Consider the following 23,864-nt stretch of genomic DNA (forward strand, 5'->3'; position numbering starts at 1 on the left):
ACTCACTGTTAATATGTAACAGTTTCTTATCAAGTGCCCATGTGCCCTGAAAGGTATGGGGAATATAAGGCTGAACAGATGGTGGATTCTTAGCCCAGGAGGGACCTAGACCCCAAAGCACATTTACACGACACTGTGGCCACTGCTGCTATGGAAGTATGTAGAAAGAGCAGGGGAAGCAGAGCAGTCGAGAAGACTTCACCCCAAAGGTGACATCTGGACTCATACTTGGGAGAGGACTTTGGCTCAGGTCCAAAAAACACATGCTTAAGGTTTTTGAACTGTGGTGCTGGAGGAGACTCGTGGACAGCAAGGAGATCAAATCAGTCAATCCTAAAGGAAATCAATCCTGAATATTCATTGGAAGGACTGATGCTGAAGCTCCAATACTTTGGCCACCATATTCAAAGAGCCAGTTCACTGGAAAAGACCCTGATGCTGAGAAAGACTGAAGGCAGGAGGAGAAGGGGACGACCGAGGATGAGATGGCTGGATGGCATCACCGACTCAAAGGACATGCTGCTGCTACTAAGTCGCTTCAGTCGTGTCCAACTCTGTGCAACCCCACAGATGGCAGCCCACCAGGCTCCTTCGGCCCTGGGATTCTCCAGGCAAGAACGCTGGAGTGGGTTGCCATTTCCTTCTCCAATACATGAAAGTGAAGAGTGAAGGTGAAGTCGCTCAGTCATGTCCGACTCTTAGCGACCCCATGGACTGCAGCCCACCAGGCTCCTCTGTCCATGGGATTTTCCAGGCAAGAGTACTGGAGTGGGGTGCCATTGCCTTCTCCCAGTGGACATGAGTTTGAGCAAATTCCAAGATGGTGGAGGACAGGGAAGACTGGTGTGCTGCAGTCCAGGCGGTTGCAAAGAGTCAGACACGACTTAGCAACTGAACAACAACAAGGTTGAACTCATGTGACGCTTGCAAGACAGGCTTCAACTGTAGCACATACTCACACCCTGCTGCACTAGCAGTCACTCCACACCACTCTGAATGCAGAGATTTTCTGAAGTTCCAGAAATACACCTCTTTACCAAAAGGTCTTCTACAGGAAGTGGTAAAGACCAGATCGCCAAGGCAAGATGTTACAAAGAGACTCCAGGACTCTGTGGTCCCTGGCCCTATTGTCTTAGCAATGAACAAACATGTTAAAACCATTAACTCACAGAGGAATTTAGATAAGCATTAATTAAATAATAAGAATGGCCACAATTTATCAAGCAATTACGACAGTGAGGCTGTATATTAAACATTTTATAAACTTTACTGTTGTTGTTCAGTCAGTAAGTCATGATTGACTCTTTGTCACCCCGTGAACTGCATCACACCAGGCTTCCCTGTCCTTCACTATCTCCCAGAGCTTGCTCAAATTCATATCCATTGAGTCAGTAATGCCATACAACCATCTCATCCTCTGTCCCCTCCTTCTTCTTTTGCCCTCAATCTTTCCCAGCATCAGGGTCTGTTCCTTCGCATCAGGTGGCCAAAGTATTGAAGCTTCAACTTCAGCATCAATCCTTCCAATGAATGTTCAGGGCTGATTTCCGTTATGATTGACTGGTCTGATCTCCCTGCTGTCCAAGGGACTCTCAAGAGTCTTCTCCAACACAACAATTTGAAAGAATTAATTCTCTGGCACTCAGCCTTCGTATGGTCCAACACTCACATCTATACATGACTACTGGAAAAACCATAGCTCTGACTATATGGGCCTTTGCTGGCAAAGTGATGTCTCTGCTTTTTAATATGCTGTCTAGGTTTGTCATAGCTTTCCTTCCAAGGAGCAAGCATCTTTTAATTTCATGGTTGCAATCACCATCCGCAGTGATTTTCAGTTCAGTTCAGTCACTCAGCAGTGATTTTAGAGCCCAAGAAAATAAAATATGTCACTGCTTCCAGTTTTTCCTCTTCTACTTGCCATGAAGTGATGGGACTCATTCAACTATTTTTATAAAGAGATACAATATATATTAAAACCTTTCTACAGAATCAGAGTGGAAGCACCTTTCTCAAAGTCACATAGCAAGTTAGGGGCTGAGGCAAAGCACATGGTCATAACTATCCCAAATCACACAGAAAAAAAGTAAATCAAACAAGCTTAAATCAATTCTTTCCATACTTTGTATTACAATCAAAATTAATGAATTCCAGTGGTCAAAGAGGTAGAAGAATTAAAAAAGGACAAAAACGAAGTAAAACATCATGGTTCCTCCATGTAAAAAAGGGTCCATGTTGAAGAACCACGGTTTTGTGCAGGGACTGAAGCCATCCTTACACCAGAACACAATGAAGAACTAGGTTTGCATTATGGCTCTTTCTCCTTTGTGCCGCGTGACCAGCACTGCATCATTTCCTTCTGCAGCAGGGCTTGGTGAAGGGTGTGATTCACTTCTGTTTTTCAGTAAGAAAAAAGTAAAAGCAAGTAACCCCAATGAGATGACACTCTTGGCTGGTAGTTAGCTTTCCGCTTACAAGGAAGGAGATGGAGCCTTGGACCCAAGCTCTGAGCGCACACGACTTTGCCAGCCCAGCACCATCAGGCCTGGGCTGTTCTTTGGCACGAGTTGAACCCTGTCCATAAGGAACTTTCTAGCCTCCTCTCCACTGTGTGGGTCTACAGCAGGAACCTCAGGACAACACTGAGCTGAATAGATCAGCTGAGTGGTCATCTTTCAATATAACACATGGTTTAATCAGACACAGACCGAAGTGGGGAGGGATGGCCTCGGAACACCGTCAACAATTTATCCTTTCCCCAGAGCCTGAAGAGCACTTTCATTCTCCTGGCCCAAGAAGTGACAGTCTCTGAGTCACTCCCTGAAACAAGAGCCTTATCTGGCAGAACAATATGATATTTAATGAGCTCACTGGGCCAGTCTGAAGACTGTTATATTGTGTATAAAGGACACTTGAGAACTGTTGAGTGGCCCTTCCATCACTGGAGTTTGGACCCTTCATGAGTAATTAGAGCCTTGGCCTGAGTTCATGTGTTTTATTAGCAAATAAGTATACTGAGCTCTTGGTTTTTCACTCAACTATAAGCCAGCTTTTCCTTAATTTCTGCATCATGCCCACCAAACCCAGGCTCTTCAACTCTCACTGGCATGAAAATACAGAGTAGTATGTCCTACTCCTTCTACCTTGAATCGTGTTGCCTGCCCTGAACCAACGCTGCTCGCCTGGGCCACACCTGTGACGACAGTGTGGGTCAGAGATGGGATCCAGGTCTGTGTTCCACCAAACTTTGTCTTCATGACTTTTTTTATTTGTTACAGGACTGGGTTTTGGAAAGCTTTTTATTAAAATATCTCATTAATACGCTTAAAATGTAATGAAATAGCTAATAATATTGCATACGAAACTATACTTATAAAATGTGATGGAGAAAGAGAAGAAAAGAAGAAAAAATTAATAAGGGAAAAGAACCCAAATCAAGAAGAACATGAAAGGAAAAGAACAGAAAGAAGTAAATAATCTACAGAATTCTTAAGCCTACCAGAACAAACAGATTGGATAAACATGGTCCAGACAATGAATTCAGATGATGACGCGAGTTCACAATGATATTGTAATTATTCAGTATGCTTGCTACCATCAACATGAGGCCGACCCCGCCTGTGGGAACATCACTCTCAGAGCTGACACACAGTTCCAAGGGCCAAGGCGAAGACCACCACTCAAGGCTGTGGAAAAGACCAGACTGTCCTGGGAAGGCAGAGAGGCAGGGGCAGCAGCAAGGCTGGCGAGGAGGAGTTAAGATGCTCCAGGTGAGAGGTGATGAAGACCTGGAGCAAGGCTGTGGTAGAGGTGATGGTGACGGAGACCCAGATGCAGAAAGAAGCACAAGACGTCTCAGCCAGGTTTTGAATGAAGACCAAAGGGTTGAAAACAGCTGAGTTTCTTGCCTGAGACGACCCCTGGAGAAATTCAGCATCTATAATGAGAATACTGAGCACAGTAAGGACCTGGAGGAGACAGATGAAGCTACAGCTTCACCAGACTGTTGAGAAAAAGATTCAGCGTTGGAGAGGACTACCAGCAAAGCAGGGAAAGAACAGAAAAGCTGGCCTTCAGGGTCAGTGAACCACATTTACGTACAAACAATAGTCACTCTTACTCAGAGACACAATTCATCTTTCATGGGGTTGGTCCCTCGTCATATTCAACTGTGATTATTGATTTATGTAGGTCTCTTTCACCAGACAATCCTCTCCTTAAGAGCAGGAACTTGACTCATGTTCAGCTTAACGTCATCTCTGGTCGTTAGGATTTAGTTTTTTGTTTCTCCTTCTGCTGTTTTCACCAAACTGTGTGTCCCAAGGCTGGACGCGGCATGTCAATCAGAGTGGCCAAGAATGAATTGATCTATTTTCAGGAACAAATGGGCATTCCAGAAGTTCCCCCAGCAACCGAATCGCAGTTACAAGCTTGCACTGAGGGCTGAAAAGGCGAGCACCTGCATCTTTCAAACGTTCTGGTGGCACAGCCGCACAGGAGACGGGGGCTGGGCAGGGCTCCTGCTGGTCCACCGGCAGAACAGAGGCGCTGCAGGCGGAGCTGAATCTGAATCCAGCTGCCAGTGTTTACTCACGCCCTTCCCTTTGGGAAGTCATTTATTTTAGGGTTTTTACCTGTGAGGAGACATTTGCCTCACCAGGATTTAATGATGTTTAAATGAGATGGCGCATAGCACGCTGGCTGAAACCGAGCCAATTCTTCTTATTGGACTATTTGTAAGATTAACTTGGGGTGGGGGAGGCCATGGACAGGTAAAGTCAGGCTTAAAGCCCTTTCAAATAGCTGAATCTGAACAATGAGATTGAAAGCTAAGCCTCACTAGAAAATACTGACATTTCTATGTAAGCAGAAACATCTGAAATAGGAAAACATTTGGTCATTTTTGGGTAACATCAAAATTAAGGATATTTCATCTGCTACTCGGAGAAGGCGATGGCACCCCACTCTAGTACTTTTGCCTGGCAAATCCCATGGATGGAGGAGCCTGGTGGGCTACAGTCCATGGGGTCGCTAGGAGTCTGACGCGAATGAGCAGCTTCACTTTCCCTTTTCACTTACATACACTGGAGAAGGAAATGGCAACCCACTCCAGTGTTCTTGCCTGGAGAATCCCAGGACGGGGGAGCCTGGTGGGCTGCCGTCTATGCGGTCGCACAGAGTCGGACACAACTGAAGCGACTTAGCAGCAGCAGCATCTGCTACTGCCAAATGGCACGAATTAATACTATATTTTTTCATTTTAATACTGTATTTTTTCATTTTAATCTAACAACAGATTTGAATATACCGATTATGTTCCTTTGCATTTTTGTCTTTCAACTGAGCCCTAGGTACAATCTCAAGCTTCTGATGTAGTAATATTCTTCCTTACAACTTGGTTTTTTAAAAAAACTAAAAACCAGATTCAATTTGTTATTGAAGGGGCATAAGAAAGGAAGCATCAGAAAATGCTCCTTTTTCTGAAACTGGAGGCAAAGAGAGAAAATTTTAATTTTGAGTACTCTCAAAACTCTTTGCCACTGCTGCTTGACACAGATCACTGTGGTAAACTGCTATGAAGTACATATCAACGTCCTTCTGCTCCTACCTGAGGTTCATCAATTTTACCTACTGTTAATCAGTATCTTTAGGGCTTCCCTGGTGGCTCAGACAGTAAAGAATCCGCCTGCAATGCGGGATTTCTGGGTTCAATCCCTGGGTCAGGAAGATCCCCTGGAGGAGGGGATGGCAACCCCCTCCAGTATTCTTGCCTGGAGAATCCCATGGAGAGAGGAGCCTGGTGGGCTACAGTTCATGAGGTCGCAAAGAGTCGAATATGACTGAGCGACTCAGCACAACACTTCATAATTTAGTGTTTATCCTAGAGTCTAGGTTTGATTCCCAGCTCTGCCACTTACAAATGGTATATGTCAAGTTGGGTCATGGTGAAGATTAGAGAAAATGATGCAGGTAAAGCATTTAATAACAGCACTGATACTTCCACAAGGGCTTATAATATCAGCTATTATTATTACGTTTAATGCAATGTTATATAACAACAGGTGGTCATTAATAGTCATCTGTAATTGTACATTTTATGTTTTATGGGGGTAACTACTGGTGGCTCTTGCCTGGGAAATCCCATGGACAGAGGAGCCTAGTGGGCAGGAGTCCACAGGGGTCGCGTGTCCAAAGAGTTGGACACAACTGAGCGACTGAACACACACTGGTGGCTCCCCTTTCCCCTTGGTAAAAGACTACTTTGTTCAGGTAGCAGGCAGAAGTCGTGTCTAAGACTTTGGTCCAGAAGGTGGACCAAACCCAGTGCAGGGCATGAATCAAGTTTGTTGAAGCCAACACGGTAATTCCATTCAACTTTGCCAGTGACTGGCATGTGACACAATTCCAACCAGAGGAATACAAGAAGTTTGCTGGGGTTTTTTTTTTTTGTTTTTTTTTTTTAGCAAAATCTTCTCCTTCCTGCCAGAAGACCAACCCAAGTGGGCCTCCTCCCTTCCTCTTAAGTAGAGTGAAGATATTTAGAACCAAGGTAGTCATCTTGTTATCATGCATACCAGTCTAAAGATGGATGGTCTGGGTCCTCCAGGTTCTAAAGCCCCTTGGAATCACCCAGCTTCACCCTGGCTGTGGGTGAGGCATGCTAATTAAGTCTTCATTCTTTCAGCCATGAGAAAGTTTATCTATTTTGTATAGCAAAGGCATCCTAGAATGATACACAGTTCACATCACTAGATGGTAAAGTTAGTTCTATGTATTAACCATACCATTACACCTGTGAATGGCAGGTTTTTTTGAGTGGTGACAAGAGGGATTTAAGATTTAGAAATGAAACTCACTGATGTTCAGAATGCTACTCAATTTCCAATTTCTATTTTTCTTTCCTTAAAAAAATAAATAAAGCAGTTGACTAATCACAATAAGAATTTGAATTTCAACTCCTTTGTCCCTCTAAGAAAATGGTAATAAGCACTGAAATGGCAAACAGAACAGTTAACAAGAGAAAGAAAAGCAGCCAAGGTGAAACAGATTTGGGGATATTTAAACTGTGATAGAATCTTCATTCTCATTCATAATTGTGACCTTTCTTAAAGTTCAAGCGTTTAAATTGTTGGTTAAAAATTACTTGTTTTTTTAAGTTGAAAATGGGCCAAGTTTTCAAATAGCTTCAAAATGGATATCTCAATTGGCATAAACTAGGATTACCTTTCCCATAATGATAAGGACTGGGGATTTGTTTAGTAAATGGAATGCAAAATCAGGAGGCAAGACTAAAATGTCTCATTTTCTTGTTTGCTAGTGATTGTATTCAATCAAGTAAAACAGAAAAAGGACAGGTTGTCATGGAAGAAAAGATGAGGTCAGGCATCAGGGTCACCATTAAGTCAAGAAGGAGGGGGACCAAATACCCAGAGTGGCCCAACAGGGGGTGAGCTTCTCTACAGACTCACCAAGGAAGTCATGATTCTCATTGGAAAAAAGTAGATCAATACAGAGGCAGGGGACTGCTGCTGCTATTGTTCAGCTGCTGAGTCGTGTCTGACTCTGCAACCCCATGGACTGCAGTACGCCAGGCTTCCCTGTCCTTCACCATCTCCCAGAGTTTGCTCAAACTCCTGTTCGTGGAATTGGTGATGTGAGGTGCAAACTATTATGCACAAGATAAGCTACAAGGATAAACTGTATAACCCAGAGAATATAGCTAATATTTTATAATAAGTACAAATGAAGTATATAACCTTTAAAAATTAGGAGTCAGTATACTGTACACCCGCAACGTACACTATTGTACATCAATTATACGTCAACTAAAAACAGAAAAATATACGATTAATTCTAGGGCGCTGACACAGTACATGTAATACTAAGGTTAAGTCCATGTTGTCTTTCAACTGCAAGGCCTCACTTTGGGGGAAGATTTGTTAGAAACGTGGTTTTCAAAAACTTAAAAGTTGAAAAGCAGGTTTTTTATTTTTTCAAGGAAAACTGCAATTTATCTTCTCATTGTTGCTCTAACCTGTAAATTTTAAACTAACTGCTTATTATCTGCCAAAGTCATAGCCAAGCTACTCAGCTAGAGCAACTTTTCCAGTCTTAAGATTCTTTAAAGCTGTCACAGGGCTTTCTACCTAGCTGCAAGCATTAAGTAAAGGTCAACAGTATAATAAACCAAACAATGTTTCAGACAGATTTTCTAACAGAACCCTGCATCCTTATGAACTTTATTTCAGTATGGCTTAACCGAAACACAGTATCTACTAAAACCTTGGAGAGTATCCTTGGGCTGTAGCCTCCAGAAGCCAGCCATCTCCATAAACACTGTATCTCGCTATGCAGAAAGAAACGCCTGTCTTCAGATGAAGAATGCCAGCCCCTCAGATTGGAGACAACCCCGTTCAAACTCCCTGAGTTAGACACACAGTCACTTTGCTGTAAAAATAACGACAGGAAGAACCCAATAGGCTGTATAATGCGGCAACTTTATCTTATTCAGGATACTGAAGAGCTGGTTAGCTCAAGAAACTGACCAAGCTTGGGAAGTCAGAGACGGGTCTCCACTTATCAGTCAAGTTCAAAAACCTACAGCTCACCCTCCTTCTGTCTGGCTTTAACGGAGCGGGAGAAATAACTGACAAATATTACGATGTTGACATAAACCTCTTTTTTTTCAGTGGTGGCATTCAAAACCCTTCACACAAAACAGCTACAGACAGAGTTAGGTTTGGTCCTTCCACGTAAGGAAGTGAGGGAAGGAGATGATCAAGGTCACACACAGAAAAAATAACAGAAAAACAGGGAAGGAAAACCTAATCTTGTATTTGCACAACTGAAGCATTTTATTGATTTGACAGTTACATAATATATCATTTTCCTGATTTGCCAATTCCTTCCTACATAAATATGGCATTCAAATGGAATTGTACTCAAGTATTACCCTAGTTAATCTAATACCCTCTCCTTTTCACGGTTGCCAAAATACATATTTACCTATTTAAATCCTAACTCAAAGAAGTCAGCCTAGTGTTTCTTAAACTTAGGACAAAAAAAATTGAACAGAGATTTAACTGTATATTCTATAGTGTTGTGCCTGGGGCATTAGCTGAGAAATCCTAGAAATTTCAAAGCTGTCTTCACTGCTCAACCACTGTGCACTTTTCAACTGCGAACAGCAGAGGCAGTTAGAGTCGTATATCAAATTAGAGTTGATAAAAGCACTTAATGTAGATTTGAATGCCTTCTTGAAAAAGATTTCAGCTCTCTTAAATTGACATGACAACAAGTTCTTACAGCAGCATAAAAAGTATTAGCTGAAATGTTACGGCTTTGGCTTAAATTTCCATCTGTGGCTCATCAAATGACTAAAACAGTAGAAAGGAATTAAACCAAAATCAGACTCATTACAGAGTCTGATATGCTGGCAGAATATAAACTTTCACTACTTAGCATCTGGAGTTTTGGATGACTAACACTGAAATGCTTGTGCTTGTGTGTTCTGTAAAAAAGAAGTGTTTGTAACAATATAGGTGAGATATATGATCATTAAACAACTTACAGAAATATACTTCACACACACACACACACACACACATCCCTTCTCTCTTAAGCCCCCAAATACTCTGAAGAGCGATCCACCTCATATGAAATATAATGGCTTTAAGTTAGTCCTATGCCAAAATTCTGATAAACATCGTAACTCCTCTTCACATTTTTCTAAGGTAAAGAATGTCTGAAACCCTTGCTCTCCCAAATACTGACATCTGGTTAAGTGTTCCAGAGTAAATAATTTACATTTCCTCCTCTCCTTCAGCCATCCTGCTAGAATGGAATATTGGAAAATGTTCTCACAGGACTTTGCCTGTAAACACCAGGCTTCCAATAGTTCTCTGACGCAGTGAAATACATCCAGAAAGTTAACGTCAACAGAGTCTTTCAAACACCTCCTTCCAAATAAAATTCTCTAGGGCACACAATCTTTCTGAAATATCACTGGATCCTCTCCTAGTCCTGGGAACTCTTGCATTAATCATCCTGTGTTCTGAATCTAAAAAGGAAGGAAGGGAACCTCTGAGACCTTTGATGCCGGGATCCAGGTCTGAATGAGTGATGACGCTCCCAAAGCAGTGTGTCCAGTGCACAGAAGATGCTCAAGAAGAAAGAAGTAATGGATAGTGTCTGCCTTGCTTCACCGACAGTATCAAGAAGCAAAGCATTTTGGAGTAATAACCAAGAAAAGCTGATGCTAAGATAGTAAGTTTTTTGAGTGTGAATATAAAGCAGCATTGAAGAGTAAATTGAAACGTTCTAATGGAAAAGGCTATTTCCATTTCTCCTCCAAAACTGGGAGATGCATTTCAGCTCAAAGAGACAGCATTCTTTTATTCATACAGCCAACAGTTCTACAATGGAACAATATTGAAGTGAACATGATGAATGGGACCTATCAAATGAGAGAGATTAGTACAAAGAAAAAGAGATAAGGCTGTGTACTATCTTTTCCATAAATGCCACTCTCCAGGAAGTGGCTGCCTGCTAAACCTTCTGCCCTGGGGTCATCTGCAAATAGTGGGTGATACCCAAAAGGCACCATATTGTGGAATATTTGAAATGTTAAGTGTTTAAAAGAAACTAAGAAACGCTAGGGTACAAATAAATTCAGGAATTTTTCATACAGATGTGTTTTGGATGGACTCACCTCTGTGTACCTTAGGTGATAAATGCCAAGCTATACTGCATTTCAAAAGTCCCATGCAAAGGTCAAGCCCACGGACTAAGATCATTATTTGCTCATTTGATCTGAAAACTCACAAAATATACCTACATGCTGCCATATGGGTATCTCATGCCAGAGAAGATAAACTTTGGGAAAATTAAGCCTTATTATCCCAAACCAGGAACATTCAATAAGCTAGTTTATTCCTAATCAATGCATCAAATTCTTCAAATGAGGTAACGTAGTGTTTGAAGGTCCTGAGCAGACTACAAGACACTAAATAAATTTAAGGTTTAGTATGAAAAAAAAAAACCTGCACAAAAGGTTATATTCAGGGCTGTCAATCTATGGAACACTCCAACACAAGTAAAATGTCATTTCTCATCAACTCAAACTTATTTCTGAAGCCAGCTCATTCAAAGTATCCCACCAGGCTCAAAAATAAAGATGTAACTAATTAGATGATCAGGACTCATGGAATCTATTCAATTCCTTGAACTGTACCCAAAAGTGAACTAGTGAGTCATGGGTATTAAACTGTTTTGAAACAGATGTCTTTTAAATAAAGGGCATATTTGCATGTTGTATCAGTTGAAACATCTAAATACTGGCAACTTTCTCAAATATCCTGGGTGGTTCCCAGATTGTAAAAATATCCAGGTCATCTCTCCTTCTTGCCTACTACCGTTGCCTTTCAGACTATTTCAGTTCTTGCTGACAACTTCTCCAAGCACCATGGAAAAGTAGGCAAAGAAGCTAAACCTGAATCATTTTGGGTGGCCAGTCTTGTGGGCAGTGGGGCTGGTTTACGGTGGCAGAGACCAGAGCTATCAGGTAAGCCGAGACACCCGAACTACAGACACATCTCCATCATCCTTGGAAATAGTCTCCCTGTTCTCTCTGATAAAGACAATTAGGAGTTTGCTACTGATTCAAAAAAAAAAAAAAAAAACACAAAACACAACATAGCAGAGAAACATCAACAAGCAAAGGACAATTCTAAAAGAAGACCATTAATACATTCTTATGTATTTGAGTTATTTAGTTATGTATTTAATAACTTTTAGAAATGGGGGAAATCAACATAAAATATTCTACTAGAAGAAATGTACCCTTTTACGTGCATCTTTTGTGAGTGCATGTGTGTGAAGTGACCATAGGGTGCAGAGCTGCCTATATATTGTATTTAATAATGAGAGTGAAGAATCGATAACACTTAAGTCTTTCAAACAGCTATGTACTAAGGAGATGATGTTCTCCATCTTGAAAGAGAAAAAGAGAGGAGGGGGTGGGTGGAGAGAGGGAGAGAGCTCTTCAAACGTACACAGGGAAGGAAGAGGCTAAGAACTGGGTAACTCGGTCAGTCGACAAGAATGAAAATACCTATAAAGCACTACATTGCCCAAAGTGTTCTTGATCCTTTGGTCATTCTGTGGGTGATTTTTAAAAAATGAGATTATCACTGGATTCGGGGAGGGGCTGATGGCACTTTACTATCATCCTAGCTTTGAGCAAATGACTTTTTCGACACTCATTTTTCTGATTTTCATCTGTAAAATATAGATAATACATAACCTTGCAGGGTTACTGGGAAGAGTAAAGATAATAAACAGAGTGGTCATATGCCCTCCTTTGCCCAGGGCAGTCCCTGTTCACGCCTAGTATCCCAGCATAATTATTAACTTTCACTCGCAAGTGTCTCCGTTAGGACAAACAATGATGTGGTTTGCCCTACATATAAATTACCAAGTATAACATCTGACACGAGGTGGGCCCTCAGGCACTGTGCTACTGCTACTCTAGATTCTAGGATTCTTCATGTATTTCAACCTAAAAAATAAACCCTTATAAGCAAATAAAAACCTCAAATTTGCTTTCATCATAAACCCAGGATACATCAACTCTTTCTCCTTGGAGAGAGTGGGTATTGATTTGGGGTTCCACTTCTCATCAGGACCATCAGCTATTTTAGCTGATGTGAAATGGGAACAGGAACCCGGGGTAACTCACCTCTAGATGCCCGGAACAGTGCTGCGTGCTCCCCACTGTTAGAAGAGCCAGGTGGGTGTGCTTGCACTTGAGCTGTACTGCTCTGCTGGACTCAGGCAACCTGGCTAACCTCTTCAGCTTTTGACATCTTTAAACCAACTCTAGGGGCTTTCTTGGTGGTATAGTGGATAAGAATCCACCTGCCATTGCAGGAGACATGAGTTTGATCCCTGGTCCAGGAAGACCCCCACATACTGTGGAGCAACTAAGCCCATGTACCACAACTACTGAGCCTGAGCCCAGGAGCTGAAAAAATGGAAACCACATGCCCTCGAGTCCATGCTCCACAACTCGAGAAGCCACTGCAATGAGAAGGCCTGCACTGCAACTAGAGAAAAGCCCGTGCAGCAGTGAAGACCCAGCACAGCTCCCACCTTCCTCCCCTACCCCTCAAAAAAAACCCACTCTACCAAACTAAACTAACACCTGGAGATGTCTAAGGCTTTCTCATAGCATCTTTGTGGTATTCTGTGACATCTACAGGGATCATTAAATATTGCTCTGCGGTGGATGGGATGTGTTTCTAATCCTCACTTCCATGTGGCTTCTCTTGGTCCTCAGAACTGACCATATACTAACCGCATTTCTGCAGCAGACAGAAACACTGTCCTTATCACCACGACCTAACTCATATCTGAGAAATGCCACACTCAACTCTTCCACTAAAGCAAGTTTCTCTACAGCAAGATGAGTCATTTTAAATGTACAGCGGTCCCTTCCAAAACGGGCCCGGGGCTTGTTCAGTTCCGTTACTGCTAAGTCGCTTCAGTCGTGTCCGACTCTGTGCGACCCCATAGACGGCAGCCCACCAGGCTGCCCCGTCCCTGGAATTCTCCAGGCAAGAACACTGGAGTGGGTTGCCATTTCCTTCTCCAATGCATGAAAGTGAAAAGTGAAAGTGAAGTCGCTTCAGTCGTGTCCGACTCTGTGCGACCCCATGGACTGCAGCCTACCAGGCTCCTCGTCCATGGGATTTTCCAGGCAAGAGTACTGGAGTGGGTTGCCACTGTCTTCCCTTAAATGTATAGCGGTCCCTTCCAAAACGGGCCCAGGGCTTGTTCAGTTCCCTAGAACAGTTTATTTGTCAATAAAATCCCCGTTCCCTGAGAGCATTAACAGACATCCAGAGGCTTCTTATCTCTGTGGGGTTTGCAAGATTCGTCAGCTTTGCAAAAAGGATACAAACTGCCCTGCCCTGCAAAGATGGAGACGTTGAAAGAACCCTGCAGGCCCCTTCATCCGCTCGGCTCCATGTTCACTGGATATTATGGGGTGGGGGTGAAACAAAGGAATGCTGGTTAGAAGTTTCAGATAGGTGGGCAAGCCTACATACCAGCTCTGAGCCTCCATACAAAGCAAGCCCTCCTTTCCATGAAACAACTGGGAACTACCTGCCCTAAACATTTTTCTGTAGCAAACCTGGAAGGCCAAGGTGACTTTCTGCCACTGAGAATATTCCCAGGCCATCTCCCACGCTGCTGGAAGGTATGTACTTAGGGAAGGTAGGCATATTCCAATAGTAGCTGAGGTGGAAAAGGGGGCATGAGTAAAGTTAAAAAGGAAATCTAGAAAAACGAATGGCCCAAAGCAAGAGGTTTTAGTAAATATTGACTATTTACAGAATCCACTGAGGCTGTCAATGCTAAGGTGAAAAATGGTCTAAGTTTGATTTTAAGTGGGTTTAGAAGAGGGGGAAGCATTGGAATACATTCATATTCTTTTAATACTTATTGAGATTCACAATGTGCCAGATATTGTGCTAAGTATTAATACTTGACATCTTAATGCCTCACTTACTGTGAGGTATTGTTGTTGCCTCCACCTTACAGATGAGCAAACTGAGGCAGCGAGTAGTTAATTGATTGTCCAAGGGATCACAAATGCAGGAGCTAGAGAAGTGGACCAAGTCTATCTGGTTCTGCAGCTTGTCTGTTCCAGGTGAGGGCACACCAGGTTAGGGGGCCAATGTGTGTACAGGCATGGACTGGACAGCAAGTTGCTGAAACACAGAGAGGGCAGCGAATTAACTATGGCTGGAGCAGGAGAATATAAACAAGGAACTCAAAGAGGGTCCTGTGTGGTGGTCACTGACACTCGGGGGCAAGAAGGGCTGAGATGAAGTCTTTGAAAAGCTGGCAGAAGCCCCTCCAGGCTGCTCTATGTCAGGTGGACCAGGTGGAGACAACGGTGACACTCCAGGTTAAACCTGGGAGGGCCCATGGTGGCCATGGCCATGGACATCAAGGGGGCACACCTGTGAGAATCACTGACCAGCTGGGGAAGGCTTGGATATGAGTGGGAAAGGAGCAAACAGGGACAGGTGTCCAGGCGGATAAGGAAAGCAGTGAAGTCTGCAAAAGACATTTTATTAAGCAGTGAAGTCTGCAAAAGACATTTTATTTCCGAACATCAAGGCCATTTTGAGTTTCCAGCTCCATTAAAATGAAAGTGCAGGCTGACAGAGAGGGCAAGCCTGTGAAGAAGGGAGTGTCAAAATGAACAGTGAAAGAAAAGCTAAGACACCTCAGCAGGCAATGACTGATGTAATTGACTTGTTCACTCTTCAGGGGAGACAAGTATATACAAAATCACAACGTGCCATTAAAAAAAAAAAAAATAAAAGATGTAACTCTTAACCTAGTAAATGCTCAAGGAAGCCTCTTTCCTCTTATGACCACCTTGCAAAGCAGTCAGATGTAGTTATAGAGTTTGTTTTATTGGTTTTTAATTGTCACACTTTCATAAATAAACCCCACTGCATAATTAGAGGCCTGATTCTCCATTCTGGGGAGGGGGGGGCCCTCACCTCTCAAACCTGTGATGCTGGGCCAATGGGCCGCCCACCCCAAGGTGCATCTTCTCGGCCTTGGGGCCCTGAGCAGGCTGAGCTCCCTAAAGCTTCTGTTTTTCACTTTGTCTTCCACACAGACAAATTCCTTTCTCTCTCTCTTTTCTTTTTTGGCCACTGAAAGCATTTAAAGCTGAGAGCTACAGTGTTGCACCAAGCTTAAAGAAGACTCAGCCTAAGGTGCATTTCCGCTTCCTCTTTTAAGAAAGGACTGACAGACAGTCTGACCTCCCCCCAAAGGCACACTAGAGAAATTACCAAATTCACTCTTGTGCAAGAAAGAAATTAAGATTGAGGGTGAATGCTGTGTCTTATTCACCTCTGTAGCTCCACAGCCTGGCATGTAGTAGGTCTGGAGTAAACATTTGCTGAATGAATGAAATAATTCAGAGCTGTGTCCCAGAAACTCTCAAAGTAGAAATGAAGAGTCATTCTGAACCATCTCCTGATGTGAGCGCAGGGTGGGGAAGGAAGAGAGTTTAGGAAGGGGGCAGAGAATATAAGCTTTGTCTAGAATAATCTGAAAATAGACAAGCGGAGAAAGGTTTTAAAAAAATCCCACTGGCCTCAGGATTGTCCCAACATAATTTTGTATCTAATGAGGCAATGACAGAAATTGACAGAAGAAAATAATCTGGTCTTAACACGCTCAAAATAATGATTCAGTATCACTGAATTTGAAATCATGGATTTCAAACTCACAATAAGTCTTTCCAGAAATTGGAAAACTGCATAAAGAACCTTGTATGTCCAATTCTTGTCACTAATCAAAGGGGGGAATAGACAAAGGAAGCTTCATCCTTATGTGTGAAGTATTAACACAAATAATGAATCCAAGATAAATGAATTATGATTGTAACAAAGGAATGTTGTTGGGGTGACAGTATTACTCCCAAATGGCTTCCCACTTGTAGAAAAACAGCTTCAGACAAGCCCCTTGGTGTATACAGTGGCGCAAAATGACCTGGAAAAGATGGTTTCTATGGATAGCATAAGATGCATATTCCTGAACACCTTCCTGCCGAAGGTACTCTGTCTCTTTTTTCAAAGCAATTAAGTCACAGGTTCTCCTGCCCCTGTTTTGTTTACATACGAACAATCTTGTCCACAGGTTATTTGTGTAGGAGATAATTAATCACCAGCTCCCTGCAGGTAGGTTAATTAGCATGCATGGAATACAACATAAAATTTTTCTTGGAAAAAAAATTTTTTTTTAATTTCAAACAATTCAGGACCTGTAATACCAGCCAGTCTTTTAATCCAAAGCAAGTACAAAGGCTGATCAGTGAAATAGAGAAGACTTTGTTTTTAAACTGTTCAGAAAATGCAAGGCATCACTGATCACCTGAAGGCCTCATTTTAATTTGATTCCAGATCCATGATGCCTAAGAGGTTGTCTTTTTGAAAAATCTTCCTGTTAAAAGCTTTAAGTAGGTCAGAACCTTAACTTCAGAAGCCATAACATTCTGATATTCTAATAAATAATTTTACGGTCAGCAACTCACTTGTTTATGTTTCAGAAAAGCACATTATCTGGACTACGACAAACATCAGGATTTTTTTAAATTCAAGTATTAAGTACTATTATAATATATTAACATTATATACTATTATAATTCTGAACACCAACCAATGGACAAGGAAGAGACCAAATAAATCTGCAAGTGCCTCTATATTAAAAAGAGATGAGCCAGGTTTTGGACCATTAAGTACTTTTTATTTCTTTAGACAATACCCTAATAAAACAATTATGAAGTACTCTGAAGCCCTGCCACACCCCTTTGACACTTCACGAAATCATTTCGATAAAACCTGAGCACATTAAACACACACCAAGCAGGAAATGCAGCCTGGAATACCCCGTCCTGCCCTCACCAAGAGTCTGAAGGGCCATCTCACTTGAAAATTTAATCAAACCACATCTACCGTAATTCCACCACAGCCTCTGCACTTCAGGAAGGCTAGTTCAGTCTCTGACATTTTGATTTTCATAGCAGATGGAAGCAAAAAAAAAAAGAAAGAAAGAAAAAACTTCCTGGGCTCACAAGCCTATGCTTTTCGGTTGAGGCTTTTATTGCTCAGATCTTACGCAACACCCAGCAAACAAACAAACAAAAAAGGTTATTTTCTGTTACTCACTATTACTCCAGGATTTCAGTAAATATTTGATACTGATCTCGAAGAAGCCGGAATCCTGCTGGCTGGCCATGTCGGCGGCATACAAAGAGCCTGCTCCTGGGGCTGGACCGTGAGCCGCGCGGAGCAGGTACCGGGCGTGGGAGGGATGCGCTGGTCACAGGTTCGTGATGTAAGCGGGGTCAGCGGCTGGGAGGCTGGCTCTGCGGGTCCACCTCCGGCGAGTCCTCATAAGAAGGACGCGGCGGAGCGGGAGAGGGATGCTCGGCCGCTCCTCCTCCCGGTCCAGGACTGGCTGCCTATTCGTTGGGTGCGGAGCTCTAGCCCTGGGAGGCGTCTGCCAGTGCCAGCGACGCCGGCCGCCGGTAGCCCACACGCTTGGCCCGGCAGGTACGGGGCCAAGGAAGTCCCACCTGCACGGGGTGAGCGTGGCGGGGGTGCCCCACGGCACCCCAGCGCGCAGGGCTGGGGATGCGCCAGGAAGGATGGGCCAGGAGGGATGCGCCGTGAGGGTCCCCCCTACCCCCGCCCCCACAGTCCGGGCCCGACTCAGCCGTGGGAAAAACCTCCCAGCTCCTGCGGATCCTCGCCGGTCAGCCCCGCTCCGGGTGAGATGCTCCCCGCCCCCAGGGGGGTGCACCGGCCGCGCTCCCCGACCCGCGTCCGTCCCCGGAATCCACACAGCTACGGCGGCCCAGTGGCACCCCTGGATCTGGTGGTGGATCTGAAAAGCGTCCTCCGTCCGCCCCTCCGCAAGAGGAGAGCTTGATAACAACAGGATGTCGGCCGGGGCTTTTCCCTCCCCTCCTTTCTGTGCTGCTCCCTCCCAGAAATGCTGACATTTTTGAGGGGTACCCACCCCCTACCAACGTGTGCATCCGAAGGGGACAGTACCAGCCACGAAAGCTCGTGTACAGAACGCCAGGCTCCACAATGCATCCGGCAAGCCTGTGTATTCTAAAAATCTCCGAGCCCAATAAAGCTTATTTTTTATTTGTATTAAAAAGATAAGCAAAGGCGCTGTATTCCTGGCTACACAATGGCTTTTTTCCTCCATGAAATCTTGGTATCAGGTGTCCTGACTTCAGTTATCGTGGTTTCATGTTGTTATTTAGCTTGGCTAGGGGATTGGAGTCAATACTTGAATCTTCACAGGCTACGTTTGGGCAGGTGGGATTTGGCTAAACATCTTATAAACCACGAATCCTACCCCTATCCCCAGTTCATTTATGATCAACATATTGCAATGGGACTGATAAACTATGCTAATAATTATTTCACAAAATTATCTAAGCACCCCTCCCCCACTCAAAGCTAACCCGGATTAACTGTTCATTTGACAAATGGCAGGGAGAGAGTATACTTTCTCTAAGACTGAGAATTTTAAACAGGAAGGAGAACCTTTAGGACTGTGTCCTGAAATGCCCCAAGACACTATCAATACAATCAGCATTCTCTTCAAACTCCTTACACAAAAGGCAAGAACCCCACCAAGAATTCCAACCATTCATCAGTACTATCTTAAAGTGTCCTCAGACTGACTGAGTTTTCATTTACATGCTTACCAGAGTTAATGAGCTAATTTCGTTTTATCACCTGTATTTTGAATATGTAGATTCTAGGTGAAACAGGACCCAAAGGATTTACGGAATTGGTTGTTACATTTGAGAACAAAAACTAATATCCATGCCCCCCTTTCTGGTGCCTCCCCCACTATGGATGGCAGTAATGAACAGGAAAGCTTCAGGGTGCCTTGGAGTTAATGAGCACAAAGCCCCTCAAAACTCTTCAGAACTTTCTAGCTATAAGATCTAGGGCAAGCTATTAACCTCACTAAACCTTAATTTCCTCATCTGTAAAGTGGGGATTATAGTGGTACTGATCTCATTGACTTGCTGGAAGGATTAAATGACATTATGAAAGTGTTCAGCATAGTGCCTTGCATAGAGTAAACAATTAAATTTTGTTACCTTGACATTTATTATGAACCCTTAGGGACTCTAGAATCCAACTTTTAAATTTAGGTTAAATACATTTTTGGTACCATTTAAGGTCTATCACTTCTGAACACCAGTGGTAACTATTTGGGGACAGCAAGTTGGAGGCATTTAAAACAGCTACAATAACCAAACATGCTATTATACACTGTTACTCAAGTCAGATTTTCTCTGACTTTTAAAGAGATCTTAACTGGCTTTTAGAAGTTTTCAATCCTATTATAAACATATTTTTTTAGGAGTTAAAAATACATGTGACTATCATATTAAACGTATTAATTTGTTGAGAATGCCACTCATATACAGTATTTCAAGAGGAAGCTATCATAAAATTTTAAATGCTATTTAGAAAAAAATGTTTCTAATGGCATCTAGTTTTCCCTGTGAAGAATGAATCAGCAACTAACAGCCCAGTTATTGTCCATTAGAACCAGAAATCTGGTCTGGTGTAGGCTTTTTTTCTCATTCAAGTATCTTTAAAGAGAGCATATATTGTGAAAGAACAGAAAAGGCCTTTTGTTTTGTTGAAAGGCCTGAAAATCAAATAGAATGACACCTGCTGCAAGCTAGGATAAGACATTTATCCTTTTGTTTCCTCTCTCTAGGTAGGGGAGGGTGGGGTACTTACTCTAAAAATGTAGTCAGAAGGGGCACCTGGACAGAGGTACTTCAATACAAAATCTGAAGGCACCCCTGGCTTCTTATGAGACATCAGTCATCACTGAAGATGAACTAAAGCTATTTCAGCTTTTGTATCTGTAAAAAGAGGAACCCTTCTTTAAGAATCTTAGGAGAACGTGAATCTTTAGGAGTTAGGCAGCGATGTTAGGGGCAGAGAGAAAAGCAGCAGAAATACAGGAAAAACAGGAGGTCTTAGGGAAATGGTATCAGAGAGAGAGGAGGGAGTCAGAAAGTGACCTGAGGCTGTGATAACTATTAATGACACCATTTACATTTATTGAAAAGTATTACAGTGCGGTTTCGATCCCTGGGTCAGCAAGGTCACCTGGAGAAGGGCATGGCAACCCACTCCAGTATTCTTGCCTGAAGAATCCCATGGACAGAGGAGCCTGGTGGGCTACAGTCCATGAGGTTGCAAAGAGTCAGACATAACTGAAGTGATTTAGTACGCATGCACACAATATTGTGCTGAAAGTCCCTACTATATCATATTTAATCTTCACCCGGAGACAATGAAGTGCTATTAATCGCCCCATTTTACAGATGAGCAAATGGAGGTTTAAAGAGGCATAAAATAAGGTCAAAGGTGAAAGTCATATAGCTGATAAAATTGAGGCCTGGCAAATTTTAGAGCCTGAGTCACTTATTCTAAATTATATGTATTTACTTCAATCACAAGCAAGACCAGAATCATGCTTACCAGCTTCTTTAGCAAAAGTTCGGGAAGAGATGCCAAGACCTTCGTTATCACTAAAAGGACTGCAGGAGGTCCCCTGGCTCTCCAGGATTCCTCACTGCCTTTCTGTCCAGCTTTAGGCCAGAGGAAGTTGTTCCTTGGGGGCTGAAGCCCAACCCAAAAGGAATCTAGAGAAGAATGCCATGATTTTTCACCTTGATCTGATTACTTGCACAGGTTGTATTCTGTCTAAGGGATGCTTGACTTGTGGTAAGGGTGGGGCGAGTGAGGGTGGAAATCTAGTCTGAACTCCACTCTCCAAGCTGGTAAAGGGGTGGTAATGGGCTGTGTCCAGCCTGGTGTGGGGCTGCATCTACCCTTTACTCAACCCACAGGCGCGTGCCTAGTTGCTCAGAACCCACATCTCCTGTGTCTCCTGCGTTGCAGGCGGATTCTTTACTGCTGATCTACTGGGGAAGCCCCAACCCACCAGAAGGGTGCTTTTTTGTGATCCAGATTCCTAAGGGACTGAAGGTAGCCTAGGGTGGTGCAGCAGGCACTAAGAACGCAGTATATATCAAGAAGGCAGAGGTCAAGTGGTCACCCTAGGCCCCAGATTGCTGGGTGGCATTGAGATGACGGTGGTAAAGGGTTCATGGATTATATTTTATAACCCATAGCATTTCACATCCTGCCTGGATTCTGATTATAACCAAGAAGTGCAATTGGTTTCTGTTCTAATTCATATTTAATTTTCCCTTTTCTGTCAATTTTGAGACTGAAATGTGTGGTGCTCAAAAAAAAAAAAAAAAAAAAAAAGGCAAAAACAAAGCAAGGCAAACCATCTGGACGCTTGCCAATGTGAAGAGCCATTACCTAATGATTTGAAAGCGTCTGATTGAGTTGATTGGGTTAGCACTGGAATCCAGCCCCCTTTCCTGTGGATGGCTGCACGTGGCTACACACGTGTTACTTATTGTCACAAAGTGATGTGTACATGCATGCACAGAATGTATGAGGCAGAGGAGAAATGTCTTACCAGTGTCTGAGGAAACAAAGGAAAATCACTTAATGCCAGAAAAAATTCCTTTATCAATTTTTGATCTGCAGTTTCAGGTTCCAAAACAGCACTAAATATATCACATCCCTACTATTCCACACGTTGCTTCTTTATAAGAACAATTCCAAGTCAAATTAAGCAATGCCTGGATTGAGTTGGCAAGACAGCAGCTGAGATCAATAGAGACAACTGTGGAGAAAGGGTTTTGTTGTTCTTTAAGCAGTAGAATAGACCTTTTAGAGACAATCTAAAGAACAAATGATCAACATAAATCATAAGCTGCTATTTTGGTCTATGCATAATTTGGGCTGATCTATCCTATGCTAAGAAATTAGAGAAAGAAATAGGAAGTGATGCCACAGAAATGTTCATCTCATAAACATGAAATGTGATAATCATTCCTTAAAAAAAAAAAATCAACCTCATATACAAATCTTCCCAAAAATAGATTCTACAAGTTTTGAAAACATTTACTCCATTACTCTCCAGTACAAATAATTCTTTGAAATGAATTGAAAGACATTTAAATTTTTTTTGAACACGACAGAACTTCATTAAGGCAGCTTGTTGCTACACAGATTCAGACATAAACAAGGAAAATCGTGTCTCCTAAAATTGTTTTCATTAAAAAATAGCAGCAGAACCCAGTTTTCTTCCTTACTCACCTCTCCCACAAAGGGGTTTCACACAGAACCAAGGGACACGACAAAGGAACTAGACGTGGGTCTAAGGCACGGATATCTATCTGGTGGCCTGGGTTTCCTTGTCTGTAAAATAGCGCTTATCACACAAGTTCTTTATGAGAGTTAAGTGAAGGCACAGGACGATGACAACTGTTACGTAGCCGTCTACAGCTGGAATGAACCCAGAACACCAGCACAGAACGCCCCCTGCACTCCAGAGCCAGGTTAGGGAAAGGGGCAGAGAGGGGCCCTGCTCATCACAGAGGGTCCAGCCCTCCAGCCACCCACCTCCGCTGGCTACCAAGGGAAGGCTGAATTTTTGCAAAGGTAAAGAAAGCTTAAATGTGCACATACAAAAAAGTATTATTTAGTGTTTTAGTGCTGCTAACTTCCAGTGCCCAGGGTAAAGCTCAGCAGAGGTTCTGGTTAGCTTAGTGTCAGCTCAATATTTATCTAATTTACTCCTCCTGTTAACCTCTCATGGTAGGGCCTGCATGTTTGTGCTGTGGTTCATATATATTTTGCAAGTATAAAGATTTGACCTCAATTTCTGAAGAGTAAATATAAGGCACTTGTATTTAATATTGTTCAGACAGATGTGCATGTAAAGAGAAAACTTGGAAAGGTTACCTCCTCAGACCTTTATCACAAAGGCACTGATAACTTGCCTACTCTACTTTTATATACCACCAGCAACCCGAAGTACCATTTACACTGAGATGCAAACAGCTCCAATATAACTAGCTTCAACAGCTAACAATGTAGGGTTATAAAATATTAAGCCCTTTGTTAAGTAAAAAATGGCACTTGCTATAAAATATTTAAATCTTCTCTGAAGAAGTGAAAAATGACATTTGCTTAGCACATCATTATTTACCAAAAATGCACAATAATATTTAAAGTAAAAAAAAGTTTTATTTATATTAATCATCACTCTTCCCCAAACACTATTTGCAATCTAAATGAGAACTAAGAAAACGTTGGTTCTTCCTCATAAGCATGATA

General features: G+C 42.6%; 1 protein-coding gene across 16 annotated transcripts in view; it reads right to left on the bottom strand.

Annotated features, from left to right (window-relative positions):
• The window catches only part of FRY (FRY microtubule binding protein), a 428,392-nt gene that overhangs the window by 233,664 nt on the left and 170,864 nt on the right, over positions 1 to 23,864 (bottom strand). The window contains exon 1 of one of the 16 annotated variants that reach the window (XM_055542400.1): positions 17,766 to 18,164. The exons of 14 other annotated variants lie outside the window; for them this stretch is intronic. In XM_055542400.1, the coding sequence (XP_055398375.1) occupies positions 17,766 to 17,835 (70 nt within the window). In that variant the 5' untranslated portion in view covers positions 17,836 to 18,164. Of the gene's footprint in view, positions 1 to 17,765; positions 18,165 to 23,864 lie in introns of those variants that run through there. One more of the 16 variants, XM_055542403.1, reaches the window with a different exon arrangement.

Source organism: Bubalus kerabau, chromosome 12 (assembly GCF_029407905.1).
Source record: "Bubalus kerabau isolate K-KA32 ecotype Philippines breed swamp buffalo chromosome 12, PCC_UOA_SB_1v2, whole genome shotgun sequence".
Taxonomy (NCBI): domain Eukaryota; kingdom Metazoa; phylum Chordata; class Mammalia; order Artiodactyla; family Bovidae; genus Bubalus; species Bubalus kerabau.